Here is a 19204-nt window from a genome sequence, read left to right as displayed (position 1 = left end):
ACCCCCCCCCCCCCCCCCCCATTCCAGTGAAGACAAGGCTACGAAGACAGACAAGCCATACCAAGAAGCCCGATGCAGCTTATTTCTGCCACAAACCTCGCCGACCAGTGCGACCCGAAACAATGGCATCCATACCACCCATACGGTCCCTGGTACACGGAGTGTGATACCGCCCATAACCCAGGGAACATGGAATTGGAATGGGGGCCATTGTCTGTCCATCTTCCGAAAAGGAAAAGAGTTACCCATCCAAGCCCTCCCTTCCCTATTGGTCGCAGCGCGCTTACAAGATACATATCAGCTCCCTCAGATACCCCCGTGCCCTAGCCGTTCTACACTGCAGTACCGTGCTACTACCGACTGTTTTGGCGGCGAAGAGATAAAGCGAGGGAATGGAAAGTGACTTCCATTCAGTAACTTATTCCCGCACACTGTCGTCAGCGCATAGACGTTCTTTCTTAGTACTGACATACATAGTACCTAGATCCCGTCCTCTTGTTCCTTGTTCCTTACTCCGTCCGGTTTGACAAGTGAGACAAAGCCCGATACTTTTTCTTTTCTCCTCTGCTCTCTGTACATACCGTACCGTGTCTCTTTTCCGTGTATGCCCTGTCTCGGGTATGGCTGAAGCGATTCATGTTTCTTTAGTGACTGGCTGGCATCCCATGTCTCTCTCGTACTCCTCCTCACGATAAAAATCGTTCCACCGCTTGGGGGGTTCTGTAAAGCCTCATCACCGGTGGTGATGTTTGCTTCCTTCAAGCACCGAGCGCCACCAAATTCTCTCTCGAGAATGGACTGTCTGCCATCCTTCGCTCGATTGTTGCAGGGAAAGGAAAGTAGTTTGCTATGTATCGAAACAAGATGGCTCACCTATGCCTTTCTTGTTTGGCTGATCGTGTCTTGGCTGATCTCGAAAAAGAAAGCACTTGCATGCAGCTAGCTCTAGCTCCCGGATGAGGATCAACGTTTGTAGGTGTCAAGAATGCATTTTTGGTGGTTCGCATTTTGCATCGTGCAAGTGGAAGGCGCAAGCAAAGCTGTCTTGTCTGTGTGGATCTTTGCATATGATGACAGCGAGGGCAACGACGATGATCAGACGTTAGTCATTCAGCTCCATCTGTTCATCGCGAGAAGAAAATACCTGAGGATAAAATAATGAAAACAAAGGATTGAAAAGTAAATTGTGAGGAGGTTGTTTCCCGGCCCGAACAGAACCAGGGTGTACTGAACACACCTATCCCTTATTAACGAAAGAAACCTTTTTTCAGGGGCGGTACAAGAGGGTGATAGTGGATGGCGGACGGAATTTGGGGGCGTTTCCTTGGCTCGACTTGGCTTTGCCGATTCTCTTTGCTTTTTGATACCTTCTCTCTTTCTTTTTGTCTTTCATCGATATGCAAGCGCCATCGTATGATCAATTCCGCATCTACATGAAGCCCTTCTGAACAAACATTGAGGTTGGAACAGGTAGACCGTACAATCAAGACCCTAAAAATCGGCGTCCAACTGTGTTGATTGATCTCCAGGCAGATTGTGTACTCCATCTGCAAAAGTGGAAAAGCATGACCCGTTGACTTGCGAGTCGGACTAAATCCGATCTAGGCACACATCATCTGGCCAAGCCCCGGAGTATCTATGATACTGTGGTATTGCTTTTTGCGTCGTCGAGCTTGGATGTAGCAAGATGGGCCAATCAGTTACCAGTTGTATGGTTGATGATCGAAAAAGAGAGATGTTGAACTGATACGTTGATACGTTAACTCCAGATCCCCGACACTGTGATCTGTAACAATTGTTCAGGCGGGTTGCCCGTGTTTGTTTGATTACAGTGCTTCTCTTGCCCCCGGAAACTACACTAGATTAGTGTTCTCGTCATCCGATCGACCAAGTACTCTTCTTTCTTTCTTCTCCCCCCCTTCCCTCTTGTCTTGTGTCAGCTTGTCTTGTCTGATGAAGATCGTGTTGTACGTAGGCCGAAAGTCAACCTTCCCCTAGGAATTGGGAGTCGGGAGCCAAGCAACACAAACCTAACTTCAAGCTACTACCTATTTATCACCAGAACGGCAATTCAAGTCCAGGAGCACAATCACCTCAGGTTACATTCCTTTCTGAATCGCAGCCTGAAGCCTTATGAAGCTAGCTGTCAACAATGCTACCTGGCGCTCGGTTACTGGCGGCTTGGAGACTGGGTTTGTGATCAGCGCTAAGTCAAAATATCCTGGTGTTGGCCAGCGGCTTTATGGTTTAGAGCTTCATGCTCATCATCAAGCGAGGTCCTGAAACCCCAAAGACAGCAAATAAACTCCGCAAAATGTACAGAAACTGGCTGTATCTGGCTTGGTATCCCATTCAACATGATTTCCATCCATCCAATCATAGCATCCCTACCACGAAGCAAGAGTTTCCTCAAAGCTGACTTGACGCTCTCAACGATAAGGTAGGTACGGAAGACATGTTCAGCATCTCTGAAGTCTCCGAATGTTACGAGGTAATGATTCGCTTATAATTCAGTACAAAGTTGCGTTGGCGGCTGAGCATACTTGGCCGATCACTGTTGTGCCGCTGATGTTGACGGCGACTGAATGGCGAGATGGTGTTGCATTCGGGGTTCAACGCTACGCTGAGATGATGCCCTTGCAAGGCGTAGGTAGGTCGGCGTGTAGCGTGGCAGATTGGGTTCACGTCGATTAATGGATGTTGCCGATTAAGTCTTATTCCACATACGTTTTAAAAGAATGGTTCGGGGCCTCGGTGTTGCGTACAGGCGGGGTTCAAGATATGAATGGAGGAAAGATTGGGTTCATGAGGCTCTTGATAATCATGACGAGCATCGCCGACATCCAAAGATCGATATCACCCAAGACAGAACAAGGCACTAGTTCTTCGTCCACACCACCACCACGTTGTCTCTTCGGCGAGACATGCCTGTTTCAACCTTTTAATTCCGAGACGGCCCTAGGTGGGTATTACAAACCCTCCCACCTTTCCAGATTGCAGCAACCGGATCCCGAACGGCGAAGGCGGGCGGCTGACAACCATATGTCCCATGTGGGTTGTCATCATCCCGTCAAGTCTGTTGCGCCGTATACACAAGGGTAATTCCACGAAAACACAGACGGAAGGGTATGGTGAAGTGAAGTGAAAATGCCACTCATTAGCATGGTCGCTTGGAGGCGGTCATCATTCCGTTGCCTGTCATCGGTCGCCTTGAAATCAAATGTAACTCAGTTATGTTGACGTCGCCGAGTATTATCCCCGGGCGGACTTGAGATTCGGCGAAGAGATGCCGGCTTTTCAGGTATCAAGGTAGTTTTAGACTCGGAGGTTGGACTCGCTAGGGCTTCGGCCCTCTAGTGTAGATGCTCGGTACACAGCCGGAAGACGGCTATGTCTTGCGAGTTCACGCTACACTAGTAACCGAACGAACGAAGGATCGCGAGGCTTTAGCGACTGGCAGGTGGCGATACTGACGGTAAATCCCCGACGTGACTTCGTCTTCACCAACGCACAAGATGCCCGTTGTCGCCGTAACCATCCTGACTCGGTCGCCGTATAGCTCTCGGCGAAGAGACCGTGCAACGTATATATTCTCCATCCTGAGAGATATGGAAGCCCAAGACAGACTTGAGGGAGCCAAGTGCGTCGCGATCTTGATTTGTCTTCGGCGAAATGATTCGCGATGTTACCCAACGACACTCTGATCTTCAACAACACAATGTAATGCAACCCGGAGAAGTCTTCCGCGTTGTCGCCGACTTCCCAGGTTCCAGCCTTATGATCGGTCCAGCACCTTGGGATTGACCCCGTAGCATCCCCTGACATCGGAGCACGCGGGGATACACATGCCCGCAATAATAAGCCGATATCCAATGGTAGAGTCCGGACTCTGACCCTCTCAGTTCGACGAGGAGCCCATGTGGCAAAACTATCGGCGAACTATCGGCGGTTAGTTATCCGGGGACTTGGTAGTATCCTCACTGAAAAGCGAACGCCGAACCACCCCCGTTCGAGAGACCGATAACCAATCATGATATTTACTAGGATATTTTATGTAACCCAAAACTATGTCCAAGCAGCCAAGCGAGCCCAAGCGTACTGTAACTACCTTACTTGCTCGCGAGGTACTGCACTCTTGAAGGCGCGCGCCCAGACACGCCCCTGTTGGCCTTGTCGTTGTTTTGAAAATCCACAACCCAGAGCCGACTATTTAAGTACAAGACCCTCCTCCTGCCTTTCTACCCGCTTTGCAACTACCAAGATTATCTTATACCATCCACTTGCGATTTCTCTTTGAGTCCCTCATCCCAAACCAAGACAAGACGCATCACCTTATCGACGCCATCAGCTCACTGAGCTTGAGTGACGCCAACTTGAGCAATGCCAACTTGAGCAATCAGCCCCTGGTCGAACTCGCTTATGATGCTCTCGTCCGCCTGAATGGATGTCATCATCTGTTCCTGGGTATAGCCGACCCAGAAAGCCGGGGTGATTTGCTGCACCTTCTTTTGGCGGTAGATCTCCTGCGCCACGCCCTTGACCTGGCCCCAAGCCGTATTGGCCGCCTTCCAGACCTTGCTGAGCTTGTTGAGGGCGCCAATGTTCAGCCGGATTTGCTGGCGGAGGTCGGCCTCATCTTCAATCATGTAGAGGGCCCACTTGGACAGGTGGACGATGGAAGAGAGGGTTACGACGCACGTGAAGAAGTGCGTATGGCTGGTCACGGGAACAGCTTGCGTGATCATCTTGCTGATCTCGCAGGCCGCCGTGACAGTGTGCTTAGTATGGGCGTTGTATTGATCGCCTGAGTGGACGGGCCTGTGAGGCGCGCAAGAGTTGACGGCTTGGACTGGCGAAGAGTCAAGCTGGGAAAGAGGCTGGTGGAGCATAATGGTGCACCTATGGGTTGTGAAGGGCATCAGTACACATTTTCCTGAACATGGCTTTGTCGGGATTGGTGCAGTGATGACTTACGCATGGGTGATAAAGTGCGCTTGGAACATCATCTCATCAAGCTGGCAATTCTTATCGAGATCATCCCTTTTGTTATCCGGAAGATGCATTCTCCAATTGGACAGATGTGCCTCCATCTTGTCCACCTCTGCCGCATCCGGGAACATGACGTTCGGCATCCGCATCATCCTGCCCAGATTTCTGGCTGCGGCAACACGATATGCAAATGATGAGAACTCTCGGTCTTCGTCCTGGAACTCCTTATCGTCAAAGTCCTCAAGACTCATCGGTGAAGGGATGCACTGAAAACAATCCCAGGTTAGTCAACATTCAAACATCGGTATCTCATTGCTGTTGGGAAAACACATACCCCTTTGTGGTACTCCTCCTCCTCGCAGGGAAGGCCAACATCGGTCATGATATCAAACAACAGAAAGTTGGTCACCCGGTGAACACCAGCAATCATGCCATCGCAGACATAGAGATCCCACCAGGTTCGCCGCCAACTTTCCTCCATGATCGGATCGCCTCGGCCATGCATGACAGCAAATTGCCGCTTGTTAAGGTCAATTTCGATGGCATATCTTTCACAAATAGCAAGGAGTTCCCGAGCTCTTTCTTGCTCGCAACTGCCGTCCAACCCAATGATGATAAGCAGGAGCGCCTGGATCAAGAATCCGTCCTTGCGCACACCCGGGGCGTAGCACAGCTGAATGGCTTCATCCAGAAATCTGGCCTTGGCAGGGCCTGCATCAACGTAAAGTGAACCAATATATCTCATGGCGGCCATCAATACTGGAAGGTTTGGCTCTGAGTTGCTCTTGAGCAATTCAACCAAGTTCCTCTTGGGCAAGACGAACGGATGACCGGCGTGGAAATAGTGGTAGAAAGCCTCGAAACAACGCTCTGGCAAACTTGCTGCGGGAGGCTGGATGGGCGGAGCGGCCTGTGTCGCCAATGTCATAGCGGTGCCGTCCATCATATAGTTATTCCTGTAGACGGGGATGCTCGCAACGGAGGGGGTTGACGGGAAGGAGAGCTGCGACTGGTCCGGCAAAACGACGGAAGGGTTGAAGGCATGAACGGAGGGTGTGGCCATGGTAACAGGCGCATGCCCCAACATCATGGGGCAGCTGTCAGGAGTAGTTCCCGCGTAAGGGGGCGATGAGGACGCATGTCGCTTATTGGGATTGGCACCGGGAGTAGGGTTATTGGGGTTTCTACGAGGGCCTTTGTACCCACGGCGCGAAGCAATATAGGCACAGTCGGCGACGATGCCGGTCGTGGTGCAACGGCCACACGGGTGATTTCCATCGCATCTGAGATGTTTGGTTCGCTTTATTTGGCCGAGGTTTTGTTAGCACACGGGCGAACATTTTTTTTTATTTTTTTATTTTTTAAAGGAAACAGTGTTGTGATCTGGAATAACAAACTCACACAAGGGAGACACGCCGCTGGAACGGAAGGGGGAGGTACTGATGGCTGTGATGTCGTCGTAGCCACCGACCCGTTCCGGACGGTGCCCGAGGTCGCCGTCCCCGGGCTGTTGCTGGACACTGCGGGCGAGCTGCTACTGGAGGTGCCGTTGCAGTGTGGGGCTTCGGGCGAGAAGGGCTCCATTGTCGGCAATCCGTCTGGCTAAATTTCAGAGTGAAATCGGCGACGTTGGGGGCTTGTGCTTGCTGGTGTGTCTCGTGCTAGTCAAAGGACGAGTCGATGCGATGGGATGGAAGCCGATGTGACGAGCGGAGAAATCGAACGATGGACGTGTTTTAGCTCGGGTCGGGTGGTGATATTTGGATCGAAACCGAGTACGATGTACCGGCTGCTAGCTTGGCTATAGACGCTGGTTCGGCTTGTCTTGGCCTGATAGGACCATCCGGCGCCCACTAAAGCTGCAATATAACCTGGCCCGGGAAATTGGATAATTGATATGGCGTAGCGTGGTCTCCTCGAGCACGTCCCGAGCACAGAAACTTAGCGAAGATGTGCTGGATCTGAAGAATGTCTTCTCGAGTGGTCGCGCCTGGATGAAGTCGGCTTGTTAGCATTTAGCTAGGCCTACGAGGATTCCTCGGCGGTTCCGACAACGTGGGTGCCTATGGGACTATGGGTATCTCCCGAGAGGCTTGTATTCGCGTCTTGACCTTGGTTGGCGTGCTCTGCCCTGTCTCAGCCTGTCCCTGCGCGGCGGAACCCTAAACTCTGTCTGTTCGGGTAGCTCCATCTTGTGGGGTAACTGCTTCATCGCCCCTAGGAAAATCCCGCCACAGACTTCGTCCGCCGGCCACGACCTACCATGGAACTATCTATTCGAATACACAGACATAGGGTTCTTTTGCTAGGAATTCCAGTTGGTTCTTACCTTGTTCGCTGCTTGGAGAATTGTCTCGGAGGACGGATATCGTATTTTCGGCGAGATAATACGGTCCGTGGATTGTGGTACCAGCTCGGAGTTGAGACTGAGGGGTTGCGTTGTTTTTCTGGGAGGACCCTGGGATTTGCGGGCAGGGGGCTTGAAGATAGAAATGAGACAAAGAACCCGGACAGGCCTGGCCTCATGCCCTGTTTATGTTTCTTTGGACAATTGACCGTTGAAGCCAGTTCAGATACGTTCAGAGAGGAAAAAGAAAGCAATCGGCATGTGCATGCATGCGTCAACCCCCTTTCAACCCATCGCCGAGTCAATACCGTCAAATGCCAAGTCCGATATTCTTCAACCTTCGAATCACGGCCTCGCCAGGAGCCAGACCGTGGCCGGTGAATTCGACGGCTTGTTGGCCAACGACAACTAGTGGGAACTAGTCCGGAGTTTGACTGAGCGAGTTTCCCTATGGCGCCTGATAACGGCTCGCAACGTTGAGAAAGAGGCGTGCATCGGGTCCTGGGCACCAATGTGTAAAACGGAACAGTCAACGGTGCATACGCCTCGTTGACTATTTTCTTGTTATTTTCTTTCTTTTTTCGGACAACGGTATCCCCGCGCCGAAGACAAAAGGCCAAAAGTAGGCTGAGAGGGTTGACGAAGATGGGGGTTCAAGCCTACCAACCGAAACAACAACAACTGGGCACACGCAATTGGCGGAGCAGACCCGCCCTTGCAGGTCAAACAATGGCTGCTACAACACTGGCAGATGAACAAAAGCCAGACTCTCAGGGGGGCTCAGTCTTGGCCGCTGATGATCTGGGGGTCCTCGAAAAGGTGTTACGGATAGGATGGACAGTCCGGCAACTGGGACGCCTGACATGCCGGACAAGCACTTTTAGCGGTTCATCGTCGGCGATGTCTAGTGTTTTGCAAAGATGAGCGAGAGAAGAAGGCTAAGCGACAAGGATTTGGAAAGTATTCACCAATTCCAGGACCAGGCGCCTCGTGGTGGCCATGACCTGCATCGTTGCATGAGGTTGCAGTTCAAGGGGTCCCATGGGACTGCCCACGTTGCAAAATGGCCGAGGGATGCGTCTGCCAGCCTTTGGACCGCCATGCCTTTGGGTACCGGTGTGCGGCGCCGCAGTGGGCTACACGTGTACAGTACACTACATAGGGGAGTCGGACGATGACCCGCCTGCTGCGCCGGTGCTTCCGTGCTCCCACACTCCGTGGTACAGAAAAAGGCGTAATAGACTTGTGGACCCACGGACCCGGCCGTCGGACCGTGACCGGACTCTGACCAAACGGTGGCGGGAAGGGCCGAACCTACGTGTGGTTGGTTCCGAGGTCTTGGGTGGTTGAGGAGGGAATATCCCAACTGCCACCACCTTCTGCGATTCACGAACAATCATATGGTTGAAATTCTCATGCGGGGGCATGGCGATGTCATCGAGACGCCGTAGCAGCGTAAAGGTACGATGTCGTATAACTCGGAATGATTGTGCGTATGTTCCTCCATGAAAAGCTGGATTATAAACGTCGGGTAACGCGCCTGAAAAAGGCCCTGTATGAGGTTGTTTTTATGACAGCTCAGCGGCCTGAAGTGGTGGCGGGGAGCCCTGAGATGCCAGCGAGTCACTACTTCTTGAATCCAGCTGTTAGTGTAACTATTCCGGTACCCGACTCTCTCAAGCTCGGAAAAAAGGGAAGTGGACGGCGCAAAGTACTTTTAGGTATACATACCTTGACTGGCGCTCTTGGAAAGACTTTTTGTGAATGTCTTGGAAGGATGGAAAATGCAAAAGCCATCCTCATACCTCTATTCTCAAGACCTCTAGTTTAAGCGGGATGCCCCTGGGCAGTACCTTTGGTGGGGTCGGGTTCAAGGGACGCTGGGACAATGACACCCCAGCTGAAGACCTCGCCGTGGCTGTGCCTTCATCATCGCAACTTTGACCGAGATACATACATTCCTGGAAAAGGGTAGGATATGTGATGGATGAAACAAGCTACCGTAAGATGGTCCCAGATCGACACGAAAAGGGAAATGCAGTTTGTCGAACTGTAGCGGAAATACCTCGAAACAAAGAGGCGGTGGGGTACTCTACCCATTGAACGGTCCCTGTTTGTCATTTCGGTAATCTGCCATCTGGTCCCGACGGTGTGGGACAAGCTTTGTGGCGATGATGCTGTAATGAGTTGACGATGTTGTAGGGTATGTGGAGTTGTTTAAGCGATGGATGGAGAGAAGAAGAATTCCAAAAAAAACTACTTCCACAAGAATGGGGGTGTGAACTGAAGGCACCCAAGCAGTACACCATCTCGCATCGCTGACATGCACGGCACACCTAATTCCATGTTAGGGCATGTTCGCGGAAGGTACGGGGAGGCTTTCATGTCCGCTGCGGATTGATAGATGGATGTTCTTTCCCTGCCTTCCTGCTTTTGACTTCCATTCTCTTCACAAAATCGATGGTCAGAAGAACAGCTGTGCACGGGCCTCTTTAAGCCTTAGCTTAGGTAGCTTCCCTTTTTAGGGCTCGGGCAATAGAGTTGGATTTCCCAAACTGAACATGATGGAAGTTCGCTCTTCAACTTCTTGCAGGAGATGTGTGTACTCATAGTTTTTAACCATCGAGTCACAATCTCGGAGGCGACAAGCACACAGCATCATGGATACTGTTTATTCGCTTTTGACGGGTATCAACAAGGAAATTGTGCTAAGTTCTGACACTTTAGCTATGGTAACTCAAGACTCGGCGCCTCCATCTTCATCATCATCGCCATCTCGATGACTGAAATGCGGCTTAGCCAGGCTGCCCGAGCCAAACGATTTCCATCATTCTTTACGGTCCTACCTAGCACGTCGTTGCAACCTCTGTCTTCGTGCTTCGCCATACGGCATATCCCTAGCGTAATGCTTCGCCATCGCGCATCTTGAAACAGTGGGTTGAAGCCCATGGATGCTTGTGATTGGAAACAGTTGGCGATGGCTTGACTATAGTGGGGGGTGTCATTCGCTAATGTAACATCACATCATGTCTTGGTGGTGCTGCGGCTTACCTAGGGGCTGAGGGGTTGGTGAATCCCGAACCGCTTCTTTTCAGATCTAGCATCTTGATGGTTTTCGATTCGTGGTCATCTCGGTGTTCATTCAACTGCCCTCGAATTTGGCCATTTACCGGGGTAAAGGTGTGGAAAAGCGGCCATTAACACATATCTCAGGGTGCATTTTTATCAATACTCGCAACATCCCGCCCATTGAGATTATCCTCTCCTGGGCTCCGACAATACTTCAGCCCGTCCAACCAAGAGAGAACAAGAATAGCCAAGTCCTCACTCTGGCAAGATGGATCCAGTCACAGCCGCAGGGCTGGCCATCAGCGTCGCCTCAATAGGATTGCAGGTGTATACCGGATGTGTTCAAGGCATCCAGCTGCTCATCACGGCCTTGAACATGCCAGAGGACTGCAAGTACCTCAACCTGCGGCTACGGATGGAGCAGCAGAGACTCTTTGCATGGAGTGAAACATCGGGCTTGGTTGACCTTGACGGCAACAACCAGAAAAGGATCCTCGAGTCCAACACCTTCATCCTCCACCGGCAAACTGTCCTTGACCTGCTGGTCCAGGTCGAGTGCCTGTTCAAGGAGTTCAAAGAACACCAAAAGAAGAACAAGTGTCTCCAGGTTGCTTCTGATCCCGACAATGTTCTGTTGAACCCTGAACGCGATGCCGCCGAGGCAAACTTTCCCTTGCCTGAACGAAGGAGAAACTTCATCAAAAAAGCCATGGCAAGTCTCCGTGACACTTCCAAAGAGGTGACAACGAGGCTTAAGTGGGTATCTTTCGACAAAGTAGCTTTTGAGCTATTACTCTCGCGCTTTTCCGTCTTGAACGACAACATGACCAACATTCTCGACGCTCGCATGCAAGTCGAGATCCATCATACCGTCCAGGACACCAACAGAGGGGTCCTTCAGCTGCATCATAAGATCGCAGATCTCTCAAGGCTCGTCATGGCACTAAATGTCAAACTCGAAGCCAACTCTCCTACGACCCCCATCTCGCAAATGTCGGCAGAGCAAAGGCGAGCCAATGCTCAGGGGCTGCAGCTGCTTTCCCAGCTAGCCAAGTTCAAGGCCTTCAACGAGTCTATCGAACCTGAAAAGAAGTCCACCCCCACTCCCTGGGATGAAGCGACGGCTATGTTCCTTGAATTAGGCAAGCCAAACACACCAAAAGACCTCTTCCTCGACCGCTCCATGATACGGCTCGATTCCGATAACGAAGACTCGGACTTGCCAAGATGTGAGGCGACTCTCCAACTGCCAGGCGGTGCTCAGAAGAAGGTCTGGATAGAGTGGAAGGATTATGATCGTCAACGACCAGACGATCTCTCGCCGCCCAAGGAAGTCATTTTCGAAAGAGTCAGGAAGCTGGCGGCGCTTCTGAACCACACACCCAAGCCAGAAGAGTTCCGAACCCCCCACTGTCTCGGCTTCTTTGACAAAGCGGCTGGCATCAACGGCGCGGAAGATGACGATGATATCCGCAACATGCGATTGGGTCTGGTGTTTGAGAGGCCACAAGAAGACGACCTACATACGTCTCTGCCACCAGTATCGCTTCATGATCTGCTCGAGACAAGCCGCAAGCCTCGCGTTACGGATCGGATCAGGCTTGCCCATGCCATCAGCAACTGTCTTTTCTACCTTCATGCGGTGAACTGGCTGCACAAAGGGCTTCGCAGCCAAAATATCATCTTCTTTCGAACCAGCAGCGGTCATGTCGACTATTCCAAACCATTTCTCTCTGGTTTTGACTTTTCGAGGCCCGCTCGTGCTGACGAGGAGACGGATATCCCCGATGATGCCGAGCACAACCTATATCGCCACCCTCTTGCCCAGTCGACAGATCCAGAAGACCGCGAACGGTTCAAAAGAAGCTTTGACATCTACAGCTTGGGGGTTGTTCTTGTCGAAATAGCTCACTGGGCAACCATCGACACGGTCCTCGACATCAATATCAACGAGGCCAGGGTAAGGCCCTCGATCGCACTAAAGGTGCGTGATAATCTGCTTGCGGAGGATAGCATTGCCGAGCTTGGGGCTACCATGGGAGAAATATATGAGCATGCTGCTCGTAAGTGCATTGCTGGTGGTCAGGAGCTGGGTCTATCAGAAGGCGATGAGGAAACCAACGACGTAGTCGCTGCCCGACTCTCGATGGTGCTCCACGAAGATGTCGTCAAGCGACTAGGCGATATCCACGTGTAAAAAGAGTTCTCAAAGGCGTTGGGCGACGCCAATAAAAGCCACAAGTTCTTGATGCACCGACCTTTTGAGCAAAACACCGAATCAAAAAAATTCCAAGACAAATGCGCGACAACTTGCCTGGTGGGCATCAGCACTTCTATACTCGCAGAGGGAGATCTCCGAAACCAAGCCACGAATGCCGATTGTCCAATCGACGACCTGAAAATATCTCGGCATTTGGTTTCCTAGTAGCGTCCCAAGAAGTAGTATGTTGATGGCGTAGAGCACTTGGAGAACTTCAAGAAGCTGATGATGTTCCCAAGCGCACTCCACAAACCACACATTATAGAATCCGCAAAAAGTAGACCTGGAAACGTGAAAAGAAAGGAAAACAGTCCCGTATGTGGGTAAGCGGGTCTTTTCTTAAGTGGAAATTTGACATTGCAAATGCGAGGAATGCTGAAATTCTTCCTGCCCCGTGATGATCGCACCACTTAATGCTCCTTCAATCCAAAGATGACGATCACTACCAAGATACACCGTAATGGACCATGAATACACACCATAATAGGTCCCGTCATTGCGTCTCTCCCAACGAACTCATCTTTCTGCGGCGCCGATGCCTGGCACGATATCTATGGTGACAAGGTGAGTGACTGTACATCCTCGATCAACAAAACTACCGACATCCTCATCTTAGCGCTCCTCGGTCATCAGTTCCCCCATTTCAAGATAGAGTTCCTCGTTGTGAGTTGTGGGATGAGGCAAGAAAAACACAGCGAGGAAGGTACGATGAGAAAGCAACTCAGGATTTGGGAATCTGGAGGAAGCGAAGTGAGAGATGGTGTTGGACATGCAGTTTCATATTTGAACCGACGATATGTACTCAGCCGCCGCCATGTTCTATGCTTGAGAGAAGAGAAATCAAACCCATTTACTCCGTTTCATACAAATCATCTAGGTCATAACATGAACATGACATCGTAACATCATAAACCGGAACCAGGAAGTACAAGTAACCTGCTCGCTTCCTTTATATAACCCCGCGATGAAACCCGCTTAAACGAAATGTCCAATGCCACCAACTGAGATAACCGAAAAAAATGAAAAAATAACCAATTCGCAAATCAAACCCAAGCTGAGAGCTCATAGAACCTTCTATCTAAAACCCAAAATAACTGCCTTGGTATCAAAAAGGGACCAAAAAAATTTGTCCAACAAGATGAGAAGAGTCGTAAGTCGTCAAGAACCCCAACCCCATTCCCAAGAAGAAGAAAAGTGCCCTTGTACAAAAACAACCCTCTAGAAAGAACAAAACCGGTATATCCGCCCATGCCATCCTCAGTATATGATACTGTTGATCTCATATCCAGCCCCTAAACTTTTTTAAACTCGAAAACTTTTCTTTCCAGGAGTCCCAACCATTGCTTTTGCCACCCAGTTCCCATTTTTCCTTTCCTTTGTACATTCGGCCACGGTCAACAAAAAACTTTTATCTTTCCCTCGTCCCCTGATCTCAACTTCTTCAACTTCGTTTGCCGGATACCCCTGAAGGTGACGCATCAGCGCCCCTGACAGTCTACTCCATGACCTCTGGTCCGGCGTCAATGCACTGGAGTCTCAAGTAGGTCCATGGAGCCCATCAGACCTCGTCCATATCTCCTCACTCCGGGCACAACAATGGCTCATGGGCCGGCCTCAACTCGGCGCGGCGAGGTGGCTAGCCCGTCACAGCTTTGTGGCGGGGAGTGGTCCAGTACCGTCATTCGTTTGACGTTGACTGGTTCAAGTGACCTAGCACTTGAAGAGATCGTAGACACAAAGTCCAGGAGGCTATTCCAGAAAGTTGGTTTGTGGTTTTGCATTCAGACATAGTGTCTAATCGTTCAGTTAGTAAATGGTCCGTGATTTCTGAAATGCCGATTGTGAACTTACCAGAACGTTCACATCTTCCAGCTGCGGGGCTGAACACCGTTGGAAAGGGCTTGATGAAGCTTGCCCATGGCGGCCAAGTGCTCCTGAGCATCCTTGATGTACTGAAGGCTTTGGGGGTCCTCGGGCTGAAGGTATTCCTGGAAAATGCTCTGGAGAGCCTTCTGGTGCTCGCTCCATTGAGCACGGTGAACATCGGCCTGGGCCTCAGCCTTGCTAATCTTGTTGGCTGACTTGCGGGAGCTGGTCTTTTCCTGTGCTTCCTGTTTATCACCCTCGCTCTTTCTTTTGCGACCCCGGGAAGAAGCACTGGCTCCCGATGGGGGAGGAGAAGAAGCGGTCTGGGCAGCAGAGCCGTTATCGTTGTGAACACGCCTCATGTGGTCCCTCAAGTTCCATTGGCGGGGGAAGCCATGTCCAGGAAGTGAGCGTTCACATCCCTCATAAGTGCAGAGATAGGGCTTCTCTCCATGTCCGTGCATGGCGTGGGCCTCACGCTCATGACGAAGAAGGCAAGCAGTAGAAGAGAAACGGGCGTTCTGGCATCCTTCAACCTTGCAGCGGTAGGGCTTGAGGTGAGAGTCAACGAACTTACTGTAACGGTGGATGATGGTCAGTCAAGTGGCCCGTAGTAAAAGCGGAAGAACAGAATTATCTTACTCATAGTTGCACTTGAGCTTCTCGGGCTTGTGGTTGCAGTTGGTCTCACCCTCCCATGGGCAGTGGAAAAGACCGTCGGCTTGCGGAAGAGCGTTCTTGTAGAGATAGTGATCCCTGGCAGACTCACCATCACCGCTCATACGGCGAGCGCCGAAAGAAGGAGGAAGAGAAAAGGCATCGTCAACAGCAGGAATCACATTTCCATGGATATCCTCAGTGGTAACGAACTGCGAACCGTTGCGGTTCATCCTGATGTTTCCATAAGGGTAAGAGAGTGTCCCGGAAGAAGGCAAAACTTCGGTAGCAACATACCTGGGCGATTGGCCGGGAAGAATGGGCGAGATAGAGCTTGTGCTCTCCTCGGGAGAAGAGACAGAAGGAACACCAGAGAAGACATCCCCCTCGAAGAATCCAGGGGAAGACATGCGCGAAGAGCCAACAGGGCTAGGAGAGCCCCAAGACTGAGGAGAGCTGCCAATCATACCGGCAGTGAAGATCTGGGGGTTCACATGCTGGCTCATAGCAGAAGCACCCATCTCGGCGGAGAAGGGAAGACCATCCGGCATGCCCATCATGCTGGTGTAGAATGCTGGGTGTCCATTGAATGATTCAAAATCCGGAGTAGAGAACTGGGGCACATCCATGATGCGGCCATGTGTCAATGAGGCATCCTGATAACTGGAGCCATTTCCAGAGACATCAAGCTTGGACAACGCCGAGGAGGTCGAGGTGAGATGAACTGATGGAACTCTCGACCTTCCTACCCTCTTGGTTGGGGGTGTCGACTTGGTGATCCTTTGCTTGTGGCTGCTGGTAGAGCTCTGGGAAGTCATGCGGCGCATAGGCTCCGCCTTTGGAACCTTGTCAACCACGGCAGCAGCAGCATTCCACCTGGCTTGATAGTCCTCCATGGTTTCCGTTTGATCCGGCCTTGGTGTGTTCTGGCTGAAAGGAATAAAGCAGTCCTCAGCATCTCCAGTGGTATAATAGTCTCCGGCAACAGTGAATTCGGAAAAGTTCTGTGGACCTTCCGTTGTTGCATCCCAAGACGAACCGTTCAGGTCCGCTGGTCCTGTTTGGCAGAAAGAAAACATCCCAGTAGTGGAGGGAAGCATGTTGGTCTGGGCAAAGCTGTAATCGCTGGGGAAGGGTTAGTATGCTATCAAAACAAATCCGGTTGAAGTCGCAGAAACATAAAAAAAAGAAAAGCCGGCGTCCAGATGTCACAACTTTGTTCCTGCACATTGCTGCATGTTAGTTTTTGCGTCGCGGGTCAAAGGGGGGTGAGCATGATTACGGACCAACTGGGCTGCCAAAGCAGTGTGTTTCTGGCTATTACGCCATCCAGATCCATGGAGGACTTTGAACAAAGAAAAAAAACAGAAAACATCCGGGCATATCCAGTCCATATCGGTTGACCAGGTCCGCAATGGCAACAAAAGAAACAAATCCGGCGTCAAAACCATGGGTCGAAATGTGTCCAGGAGTGAAAGTCCAAGGCTGTACCGTCACACGACTCCTGTCTGATACAATAACATCAGAAACTGAGAACGTGTTTAGGTATTGTCGGAGAATCCAGGGGCTCTTGATTGTCGAGATTGAAAAATCCAGGCATGCCGACGGATGATCCACAAAGGTCCTCTCGTTAAATCCAGGCGAGTGTAATGAGAGGAAAATGGTGTCCCAGTTTTGGATGCTGGGCGAGTGACCGAAGGCGATTGATGCGACATCTCTTGGCACCTCAAATCCCATTGCGAATAACTGCAAGGGTAAGGAACACAAACGAGGACGCTGCATGCAAAGGCAGAAAAATGAAGAAATCCTGGCGTAAAGGTGGTGTCCTTTTGGAAATCCTCGACTGTGACCGGTTGTTTGGCGTCTCCTCGATCCTTTGAACAGAAAAAGCAAAAATCCGAACGGAAAATCCAGATGTTTGTCCGGCAAGGTGAGGTGGTCCAACGGCGATCAATGGCGAATGTTCTTGTCCGATAAAAATGTGAGATGCTTGATCTGTCCGGTTGTCCGATACTCACCACAAGATGCTCCGAAGAGACATGCAAATAATATAACAGGAGAACATGCGTGCATGAAAGCAGCAGTTCGTCAGACTCAGTGAAGAGTCGAGTCCTTTGGTGGTTCAGTCCATGGCGAAAACGAAATCCGGCAGTGTCTCGTCCGATGTGTTTCCTGTGATCCTCTGGGTCATATCCATGAAAACGGCTTTCCATAGGCAATTCAGTAGTCCTCAAAACGGATATTTGTCAAGTCTCCTTTGGCCGAAGACACCTCAAGCGCAGCCTGACTGAGGCGTTGCTGTGGCGAAGTCGTTGTTATTGTCGCAACGGTAAACACACAGAACGCCAGAACAAATGAAAAAAAAAAAGACAAGACTTGACACGCAACATGATGAAAACGCAAAACGCAAAAAAAGCACAACGGGCCTCCCAGGTAGAAGATAAGAAAGCAGCGCAAAATACCTCGAGGGGGTGTGAACCTCGTCCAGCTCAACGTGGGTGTTGTAGCCAGACATTGTGTTATCAGAAGTCCGGGGCACAACAATGGCAGTCATTCCTCGGGCTGTATGTCCAGTTGTCCTGTGGTGGCAACGCTCTCCAGCAATAACTCTGAGTAAATAACACTCGGAGCAGAGAGCAGAGAGTAGAGAGAAGAGTCCTGTGGGCTGAAAGTCCTTGTGGCTTGAATGGAGAGTGAAGAGAGAAAGGTCCTTTGGGCTCGAAACTGGAGTGTGTCGCGAGACTCAACCTTGGGCTGTCGTGGAACACCAGGGCAGAGCGGGAAAGAAGTCCTTGATCCTGTGTGGGTCGTAGATCTGTCTGTTGATCTCTAGTAGCTTTCTCTTTTGGAGTGTGAAACACCAGAACAGAAGGGAAGAGACGCAAGATGACGAGATGAGGGGGAGGCAAGAGCTTGTATAAGAAGCTGAGTGAGGAAGGCGGGATCCGAAGAAGCGTCGAGAAGGATTGCCGTGGATCCGGGTTTGGTGTGAGTGGTTCCGTCCTTGGTTGTGTGTGTGCGTGTGGTCCAGGGCTGAGTCCAGTGAGGGCGTCGAGCAGCGGGCGCTTGGTGGTTGGCTGAGAGGGTCGTTGGGCACAAATCCAAGACGGGTTGGGCTTCCAAGAAAGTGCGGTGAGGAAATTTGGTCGAGGAAAGAGCAGCTGATGGGCAGGCGAGGGGGAAAAAGTCTGGTTTTAATGTCGAGCAGAACGGCCGCTCCTTCCCCTCGTTGCTCCTGGTTTTTCTCTTTCTTTTCCTGCGACCACCAGTGGGAAAGCGAAGCTCATTCCGTGCAGCCTCCTTCCTCATCGCAATGATCCCTTGGTCCTCTCAACCCCGGTCCCTTTGCACCCTCTCACACACCCCCCCTGGTTGCGAGCAGAGTGGTCGTCCAACTCATTCGACATGAGGCTGCATTGCAGGGGAGCATCCATGGATGGCATTGCACCAAGACCACACCAGTGAGGTGCAGAACATTGCATACCCCACTTTTCCCGCTCTGCCTCTACTGCCTGCTGGGCTGTTGCTGTTGCTGTTGCTGTTGCTGCCGCTGTTGCTCCCGTTGTTGCGTCCGTCCATTTCCATGCCTGTGAAATGCATCGATCCAGAACACTGATACCGAGACCACTAACACGAGAAATTGCAAAATTGAACTGCGCCAATCCCAACTCCAAACCAAACTCTCCCGTCACCACTGACTGCACTTTCCCACAGCCTCGTCCTTCACTTCAGTTTCTCACTTCACCTTCCCACTTCCCCCTCTTTTCCCAACCTCGCACCTCCTCCGCAATAATTGCACTTCTGCACCCGGCAGACCTGTCACAATCAAAAGTGCGGAAAAAAGCTGAGCTGGCACCACATTCGGCTGCACGTGCAATAGGCCGCGGCTGACGAGACCCGGCGTGATGGTCATGGTCCGGCGTCTGACTGGCCTGTTATCCTGTTTTCCGGCGATGCGACAAGCGATGGAAGAGAAACATGGAGGGTCTGCCAGCGGGGCCAAGCATGCCTCCCCG

At 51.2% G+C, this 19204-nt stretch overlaps 4 protein-coding genes across 4 annotated transcripts; 1 reads left to right on the top strand and 3 right to left on the bottom strand.

Moving 5' to 3' along the window:
* Positions 1-4231: 4231 nt before the first annotated feature.
* On the bottom strand, positions 4232-6573 carry NEUTE1DRAFT_82089 (uncharacterized protein; the record flags this gene model as incomplete). Its single annotated transcript, XM_009852760.1, has 4 exons — positions 4232-4899; positions 4975-5255; positions 5324-6289; positions 6391-6573. 4 exons carry the CDS (start codon positions 6571-6573, stop codon positions 4350-4352), a joined length of 1980 nt encoding a protein of 659 aa, XP_009851062.1.
* Positions 6574-8106: 1533 nt separating this feature from the next.
* Positions 8107-8763, bottom strand: NEUTE1DRAFT_100869 (uncharacterized protein; the record flags this gene model as incomplete). Its single annotated transcript, XM_009852759.1, has 3 exons — positions 8107-8240; positions 8385-8472; positions 8596-8763. 3 exons carry the CDS (start codon positions 8761-8763, stop codon positions 8107-8109), a joined length of 390 nt encoding a protein of 129 aa, XP_009851061.1.
* A 1877-nt stretch (positions 8764-10640) lies between these two features.
* NEUTE1DRAFT_129794 (uncharacterized protein) lies at positions 10641-12802 on the top strand (the record flags this gene model as incomplete). Its single annotated transcript, XM_009852758.1, has 1 exon — positions 10641-12802. The coding sequence occupies one exon, from the start codon at positions 10674-10676 to the stop codon at positions 12600-12602; it is 1929 nt and encodes a 642-aa protein (XP_009851060.1).
* A 1722-nt stretch (positions 12803-14524) lies between these two features.
* On the bottom strand, positions 14525-18014 carry NEUTE1DRAFT_82084 (uncharacterized protein; the record flags this gene model as incomplete). Its single annotated transcript, XM_009852757.1, has 4 exons — positions 14525-15107; positions 15174-15422; positions 15486-16313; positions 17651-18014. The coding sequence occupies 4 exons, from the start codon at positions 17740-17742 to the stop codon at positions 14525-14527; spliced, it is 1752 nt and encodes a 583-aa protein (XP_009851059.1).
* Between the last annotated feature and the right edge of the window lie 1190 nt (positions 18015-19204).

Source organism: Neurospora tetrasperma, assembly GCF_000213175.1.
Source record: "Neurospora tetrasperma FGSC 2508 unplaced genomic scaffold NEUTE1scaffold_3, whole genome shotgun sequence".
Taxonomy (NCBI): domain Eukaryota; kingdom Fungi; phylum Ascomycota; class Sordariomycetes; order Sordariales; family Sordariaceae; genus Neurospora; species Neurospora tetrasperma.
Note: the sequence above shows the minus strand (reverse complement) of the source record. Positions and strands in the feature narration are given on the sequence as shown.